Source organism: Bubalus bubalis, chromosome 11 (genome assembly GCF_019923935.1).
Source record: "Bubalus bubalis isolate 160015118507 breed Murrah chromosome 11, NDDB_SH_1, whole genome shotgun sequence".
Classification (NCBI taxonomy): domain Eukaryota; kingdom Metazoa; phylum Chordata; class Mammalia; order Artiodactyla; family Bovidae; genus Bubalus; species Bubalus bubalis.
Window position 1 is genome coordinate 101,567,221 of NC_059167.1, and position 8,129 is coordinate 101,575,349.

Here is an 8,129-nt window from a genome sequence, read left to right on the forward strand (position 1 = left end):
TTTTAAACCTTACAAAAGTGTTCCCCAGAGACAAGCGTTTGGTCCCTGAGTCGGGAAGATCCCCTGGAGGAAGAAATGGCAAATGTTTCCAGTATTCTTGCCTGGAAAAATTCCACGGATAGAGGAGGCTGGCAGGCTACAGTCCATGGGGTCACAAAGAGCAGGACTGAGCATGCACAGGAGATAATTTTTCATTGATCTGAAAGTCAATCCAGTTTTTCTGGTCGGTCTTCACCATTTGGCATACACAAACAATATGTATGGTACTTTAGCACATAATGCTGGGGCTGCTGCTGCTGCTGCTAAGTCGTTTCAGTCGTGTCCGACTCTGTGCAACCCCATAGACGGCAGCCTACCAGGCTCCTCCGTCCACGGGATTCTCCAGGCAAGAACACTTGAGTGGGTTGCCATTTCCTTCTCCAATGCTGGGGAGGATCTCCAAATTCAAAACCAAGTAGTAGCCTATCTGTAGCTAGATTTTCTGGAGCCACTAAGAGTCTGTACTTGACTAATTCAGTAACTACTACTTAGGCACTTTCGATTTAACTGTTCAAGTCAGAACTAACATTTTCCTAAAACACATTTCCACTTTCTAGTCACATATTAAATTCTAGCCAGGTCTATGATAGACAAGGTGTAATCATGTATTATTGGTGTCTTAGTCTTCCAGCTGAAATTTTTTTCCTTTATTTTTATCCTTATGGTTGAGGAAAGTTGTAGAGACCAACTCAATGAAAGTAAAACCCATCAGAGTTCTCAGGAACAGCTGTAGAGTAAAACAAAATTCATTTAAGGGAAAGAATAATTCCTATTTCAATGAATGGGGAAAAATGAAATTGGACAATATTTTAAAATTAAACACACTGTAGAGTAAATCTGAATTAAGTGAAAGTGAAGTCACTCAGTCGTGTCTGACTCTGCGACCTGTGGACTGTAGCCCACCAAGCTCCTCCGTCCATGGGATTCTCCAGGCAAGAATACTGGAGTGGGTTGCCATTTCCTTCTCCAGCTCCAATTGATGGGGTTTTACTATGTACATAAATATAAGGTGAAATGCACATTTAAATAACTATTAGGGAGAAGGAATCCACTCTCTGTACGAGTTTCCCTGGAGGCTCAATGGTAAAGAATTTGCCTGCCAATGTAGGAGAGGTGGGTTCCATCCCTGGTAAGGGAAGATCCCCTGGAGAAGGAAATGGCAACCCACTCCAGTATTCTTGCCTGGAGAACCCCAAAGACAGAAAAGGGTGGTGGGTTACAGTCCATGGGGTTGCAAAGAACCAGACATGACTTAGCAACTAATACAACAATAATCCACTCTCTGTACCCGGTGAGATCTCTGCAAAAGTAAAGGTCCACTATGTTCTACCTTTCACTTATGGAGCTGTTAGAAGGCACACACCCTGCCACTATAAGCTGATGAAACATACATTTTGGCTAGTCATCAGGAAATCAGATGTCAAGTTAAGCCTCTAAAATGTGTAACCTTAAGCGGTGAGTTACTCCTCTCTGGTCCTTTGACCACTCTTCCAGGAAAATGGGGATGTGAAGTAACTAGGACCACTCTGGATGGGGGAAGGGGAGGAAGGGACAGTTGCAGGGGGAGTCACTTACGAGACGTAGGCTGGGTAACCAAATCCTATCAGGTTGCAGAGGAGAGAGGCTCCATAACCGAACACCAGGTACAACGCCAGCAGCCCGATGACACCTGGAGACGCGAGGACAGAAGTGGGTCGGGTGGCACACTGCAGCCGCAGCCCCCGCCCACAGCGCACTGCTTGGCTCGTTCTAGGCGATGGAGAAAAACAAACCGCACCACTGCAGGGCCTGCGCCTTCGCAGGGCTTTGCCTCGGGTCTGAGGATACCCGGCAGGCCTCCTATCTGTGCCCTTCCTTCCACTATCCTCCCCTCAAGGGGCACACCAGCTGGAGGAGCCGTTTCTTTCCTTCCCCGAGGGTCTAGAGAAGTCGGGATTCCCTGGCCGGCCCGCAGCCCCTCCGCTCCCGCGGGGACACCCCTTCCCGGCCCCGAGCCTGGCGAGTACCCGGTGTTCCGCCACGGGCACCGCGCGCCCTCCCGTAGGGGCTGCGCCGCTCCGCGTCAGCCCTGCGCTCCGCCACTGCGCTTGGCGTCTGGCCGCGGGGCAGACACGTCAGCGTCAGCGGTCCCTGCGCCCGGCGCCCTGGGCGCCCCTTCGCCGGGCGGCTCTGGCCTGTCCAGGCAGCCAGTCCCGTCCCTGAAGGTGCCCGCCGCTCGCCCCATCTGTCACCGACCCCGCGGTCCCCGTGGGCCTTCCCGGCAGCGGATGAGACAGCTGCCCCCGGTCCAGGCGGGGCAGGACCCCGCGGGCACCGGCCCTGCACTCACCGAGCGCGATGAAGCTCCGGTTCACGCCGGTCTTGGCCTCGATCTTGGCCAGGAGGTCAGTCATGCAGTTCTTCTGGTGCAGGAACTGGTCGAACCTCTGCCTCATGGCTGCAGACATGGCGGGGACCGTCGCGCTCCGCCTGGTGCTGTTCCTGGTGCCGGTGGCCGCAGAGCGAGGTGACTGCGCCGGGGCGGCGGGGCGGGCGACTGACGCGTCCCCGGCGGTTCTGCGCAGCCCCGCTCCGGCCCCGCCCGCCCGCTGCCCGCCCCTCTCGCGCCCGGGCGCCGCGCCCGGCGCCACACCCTGGGCTGCGGCCGGGCGCCCGCGGCTCCCTGCCCGGCGGCCGCCCCTCCGCCCCCACCTCTGTTAACTGAGTGAGCCCCTTTCAGAAATCGGACTGGACAGAAGGACAGAAGGAAAGTGGAGGCAGGCGGCCTTGTTGCTGCCACCTACAAAGTAGGAGGACTGGTTTGATGGACCTACACTGCTGTGTTATATCTACTAACACATTTTCCACTTAAAAATTGAAATGCACGACCAACCCCCAAGAACTGTTTGATTGCAGACCTGCTTTTTCTTTCATGGCCGGTACTCGGCATAGCTTTTCTTACTTACAGATAACAGTCTTTTTGAAAAAACCCTTGAAGAAACAAGACACCCTACTCTGGGGACACCATTTCCAAGAAAAGTACTGCACAACTTAAACCATTTCATGGTGGGCTTGGCATTCGCTTGATCTCTGATACCACGGAAATGTTTCTAGCCTCAGAGACAGTAACGTTTGCTTGCCTTGTGGTTGTCTAGTCGCTCAGTCATTGTCCGACTCTTTGCGACCCTATGGACTGTAGCCCGCCAGGCTACTCTGTCCACAGGAATTTGCCAGGCAAGAATACCAGAGTGAGTTGTGATTTCCTACTCCAAGGGATCTTCCTGACTCAAGCATTAAACTCCTGAGCCATCAGGGAAGCCCCGTTCTTGCCTAGAAGCAAAATTACTCTGGAGAAAATAGGTCCAAGTCTTAGGGCAGGACTTCGCTTTTCTTCCTTCAGAAGGTCCGGCTCCTGCTCTTCATCCACCTAAATATAAGCTCTTTTTATGGCTCCTATGGCACCCCTAGGAATGGTGACAAGGAGGCAATGGCACCCCACTCCAGTACTCTTGCCTGGAAAATCCCATGGACGGAGGAGCCTGGTAGGCTGCAGTCCATGGGGTCGCTAAGGGTCTGACACGACTGAGCGACTTCACTTTCACTTTCACTTTCATGCATTGGAGAAGGAAATGGCAACCCACTCCAGTGTTCTTGCCTGGAGAAACCCAGGGACGGTGGAGCCTGATGGGCTGCCTTCTATGGAGTCGCACAGAGTCGGACACAACTGAAGCGACTTAACAGCAGCAGTAGCATGTTAATTCAGGAAACTCCCTTGGAAAGTAGTCTTTCTGACTCCTGTGACCTGTACCCTGCTGCAGAGTTTTCCTTGTTGCTTAAGCTTCAACGTTTCCCCATCCCTTACAGACCAGAGCTACGATTCCTTAGGAAAGCATTCACCGGCCCCCAACATTCTCTCTTCACCCTCTTTCAAACTGCCTTCCACTTCCACGAAAAGCTCCCTTGCCCATTCTTAGGCTTTTCCTTTTATGCTAATTCTCCTTCCTCTTTTCTTCCCCAGATCTTAGCTCAGTTCTCTCACTAGTCCCATCACTACCCAGCCAAATCAGTGACCAAATTAAACAAACAAAAAGCAAATATATAATAAGATTACTGTGATTACCATCCTGCTGAGGTGTCCATTTCTGTCTTTCTACCTATGGACAATTCTCAGTGTGGCAGCTACTCGGGTCTTTCTAAATTGTGGGTCAATTTGTGCTGTCTTTTTTCTCTTAACCCTCCAGTAGTTTCCGTTGATGGAAAGAATGGCCTCAAAGTTACAGGTGGTATGTGTATGGTTCATCCTTCTCCCTTCTGATCTCATCTCGTATTGTGTGCTTCCTAGCTGTGCTTCAAACAAGCTGAGCACTCTCCTGCCCCGGAGCTCTCACTTTCCTTCTACCTCAGTGGTCCTCAACCAGCAGTGATTCTGTCCCCCCAGGACATGTGACAATGTCTGGAGACATCTTTGCTTGTAAGACAGGTGGTCACAACTAGGGTGGCAGATGCTACTCAATTGCAAAAAGCATCTAGCAGGGATGCTGCTAAACATCCTGCAATGCACAGGTCAGGCCCCCATAAAGAAAAATCCAGCCCCAAATGTCAGTAGTGCTGAAGTGGGGAAGCCCTTCTCTATCTAAAACCTCCAGATAAGCGCTTATGTCTTCTCCCATTCATCAGGTCCTTGCTCAAATGATGAATCTATAAGGTCCCCTCTGATCCAGAATTGCAGCCCTAACACTCTCTAACCTGTGTCTTGCTTTTGCTTTTTTGTTCTACAAGACTGACTACTCTCTGACATTCTATGTTCTACTTTTTGTATTTTTTTTCTTCCCCCTCTAAATTATGAGATCCACAAAATGGGGTGTTTTGGGCTGTTTTCTTTATGTCTGTATCTCAGACCCCTAGAATAGTACCTGATACTTAATAGGTGTTCAGTAACAATTTGTTGAATTAATGAATATCTAACATGCATTGTGCTACTAAGTATTCTAAGTGTTTCATGCACGGATTCACATAATTCTCATGACAGCATAGGGTAGATACTGTTTTATCCTCATTTAAAGGAGGGAAATGAGGCATACCATACCACTTCACTGCCATTATTAGAGTGGTATCATCTGCATAGCTGAGGTTGTTGATATTTCTCCCTTGATTCCAGCTTGTGATTCATCCAATGTACTGCTGATATGGGTCAGATAGTGTCTTCAAAAAAGATAAGCTGGAGTGATAATCTCCTTCTCATTTGGAGGTAAGATCTTTATAAAGGTAGTAAATTAAGATGAGTTTATCTGGGTGAGCTCTAATCCAGTATGACTAGTGTACTTATAAAATGAGGAAATTTGGATGAGATAGAGACAGACATCGACAGAGGAAAGACAAGGTGAAGACACATGGGGAGAAGCCAGACTTCTACAAGCCACAAAGAGAGACCTGCCCTCATAGATCTCGAAGGAAACCAGCTCTACCAACACCTGATCCTGGCCATCTGGCTTCCGAACTGTGAGACAACACACGTCTTTCATTGAAGACAGGCAGTTTCTGGGACTTTGTTACAGCAGCCCTAACCGATACAACTGGCTACCAGAATAACTGAATTTTAAGTTTTTAGCCAGTTGTGAATTTAATTTCCTAAGTAAATACAGTAATTACTCATTTGTCTGGAAGTCAAGGTCATGTTTTTGAGAACTTCAAATGATTCACAATTTGATAGTATTATTATTTTTTAAGCCAAGGAGCAATGTCCTTTAAGTGCTCAAATCAACCTATATTTTTATCTCAACTTTTCATATTGTGTCAACATTTGTAGTATATCAGTTATGCATGAAGTATCTAGAAGCATAGTATTCATTTAGAATTCTTTTGTAGAAAATTTTCTACAATTTTCTAAAATTCTAAAATTTTTCCCAATTTTCTGTGAAGTTAGATTGCAAGTTTTTCTCTCTTTCATTATAACACTGGCAAGATGAGGCAGCATAGTAAGGCATAGTGTGTGTGTGTGTGTGTGTGTGTGTGTGTGTGTGTGTGTAGCACAGCCTCTGGACGTGGCCTAAATGGGTGAAATCCCAGTGTATCATTTAGCTGTGTGACTTTGGTCAAGTTACATAAGCTTTCAGTGCCTCTAGGGGTGACATTAGAATCTATTTCACAGGGTTGTCATGATGATTGAATGAGCTGCTATTTCTAGAATTTTGGGAAGAGTTCCTGATGCCAAAATAAGTGTTTCTTAAATATATATAAATATTTTTTGGCTGCACTGCATGGCATACAGGGTCTCTAGTTCCCTGACCAGGGATCAAACCCATACCCACTGCAGGGGAAGTATGGAGTCTTGACCACTGGACCACTGGTAGTCCTTCTTAAGTAATTTAAGAAAGAAAGAAGGACAAACATAACCTGATGCTAAAATTGAGATAAAGGAGTTCATCGTTCTTGCCTTTAGGAAGTTACAGTCAAGTTAGGCAATGTGGGACCCTTAGCTCTTTCAGTCATCACCACAAAGCTTAGACTCTTTCGGGGATAAGAAAAGAGATGCAGAAGATAAGAACTCAGCCTTAGGTCTCAGACCATTCACCTACTCATATTCATGGAGTATATCCTGGATGCCCGATGCTGACAGACCTGAGAAACAGACAGACCAGGTCTCTGTCTGGAAGGCCATGGAGCAGGCTGGCCTGAAGCAGGTTGACTTTGGCAGTTCCTAAGAAGGAAGTCAGGCTAACCTGGGATGATGCAAATGATGTTACTCCACCCTTTTCTGAGCTACAGCACAAAATTCAGCCAGAGACCTATAATCAGGTCACTTTAGTTCTCCACGAGCTGTATCTTCAGGTTAAGATAACTTCTTAACTGCTTGAAGTTATTAATATATTTCTGTTCTACCTCTCATACATGTTAGGAAGAAGTTGCAGTGCATAGTTTGCCTCGTAATCTCTTTGTTACCCTCCCTCCACCGCAAATATGGAGGCGGAACCCTGCATGTTCCTGGATCCTGCCACCCAGGCGGTGGCTAGCCTTCTCAGTCAGGAGACCCTCCGACCCTGTGGACACAGCCCTGTTTGCGCACAACCCCCATCCCTCTGCTGGAGGAGGTTAGTGGTGACATCATCAAAATAAAAAGAGCAAAAGACAAAGGAAACAAAACCTGAGGCACAGACTTTCCAGATGACAGGAGGAAAATGCAGAGGTTTAGTAGAATTTAAGAAAGATTATTGAAAGAAATAAAAAGTGAAGATTATTGTCCTTCATTGAATACATTTGAATTACATTTTATTTGCTTCATTTGTCTTCAGTTCAGTTCAGTCGCTCAGTCATGTCCAACTCTTCCTGACCCCATGAATCACAGCACGCCAGGCCTCCCTGTCCATCACCAACTCCCGGGGTTCACTCAGACTCACGTCCATAGAGTCAGTGACGCCATCCAGCCATCTCATCCTCAGTCGTCCCCTTCTCCTCCTGCCCCCAGTCCCTCCCAGCATCAGAGTCTTTTCCAATGAGTCAACTCTTGACAAGTCAACTCTTGGCATGAGATGGCCAAAGTACTGGAGTTTCAGCTTTAGCATCATTCCTTCCAAAGAAATCCATTTATCTTAATCTTCAACACTTTCTACTGAAAGTATGGACAAAGCATTGTATTATGTGTTCCCATTTATCAAACAAGAAATTCAGTCAGTTCAGTCTCTCAGTCGTGTCCGACTCTTTGCAACCCCATGGACTGAAGCACGCCAGGCTTCCCTGTCCATCATCAACTCCCGGAGTTTGCTCAGACTTGAGTCTGTAATGCCATCCAACCATCTCATCCTCTGTCATCCCCTTCTCCTACCGTCTTCAATCTTTCCCAGCATCAGGGTCTTTGCCAATGAGTCAGTTCTTCACATCAGGTGGCCCAAGTATTGGAGGTTTGGCTTCAGCATCAGTCCTTCCAATGAATATTTAGGACTGGTTTCCTTTAGGATGGACTGGTTGGATCTTCTTGCAGTCCAAGGGACTCTCAAGAGTCTTATCCAACACCACAGCTCAAAAGCATCAATTTTTGGCTCTCAGCTTTCTTTATAGTCCAACTTTCACATCCATACATGACTACTGGAAAAACCGTAGCTTTGGCTAGATGGACC

General features: G+C 47.6%; 1 protein-coding gene across 1 annotated transcript in view; it reads right to left on the reverse strand.

Annotated features, from left to right (window-relative positions):
- Positions 1 to 2,599, reverse strand: part of REEP5 (receptor accessory protein 5) — a 43,854-nt gene extending 41,255 nt beyond the window's left edge. Inside the window, exons 1-2 of the mRNA XM_006056867.4 lie at positions 2,369 to 2,599; positions 1,615 to 1,708 (exon numbers count right to left, since the gene is read on the reverse strand). Of these exons, the coding sequence (XP_006056929.1) occupies positions 1,615 to 1,708; positions 2,369 to 2,486 (212 nt within the window). The 5' untranslated portion in view covers positions 2,487 to 2,599. The remainder of the gene's footprint in view (positions 1 to 1,614; positions 1,709 to 2,368) is intronic.
- Positions 2,600 to 8,129: the final 5,530 nt, after the last annotated feature.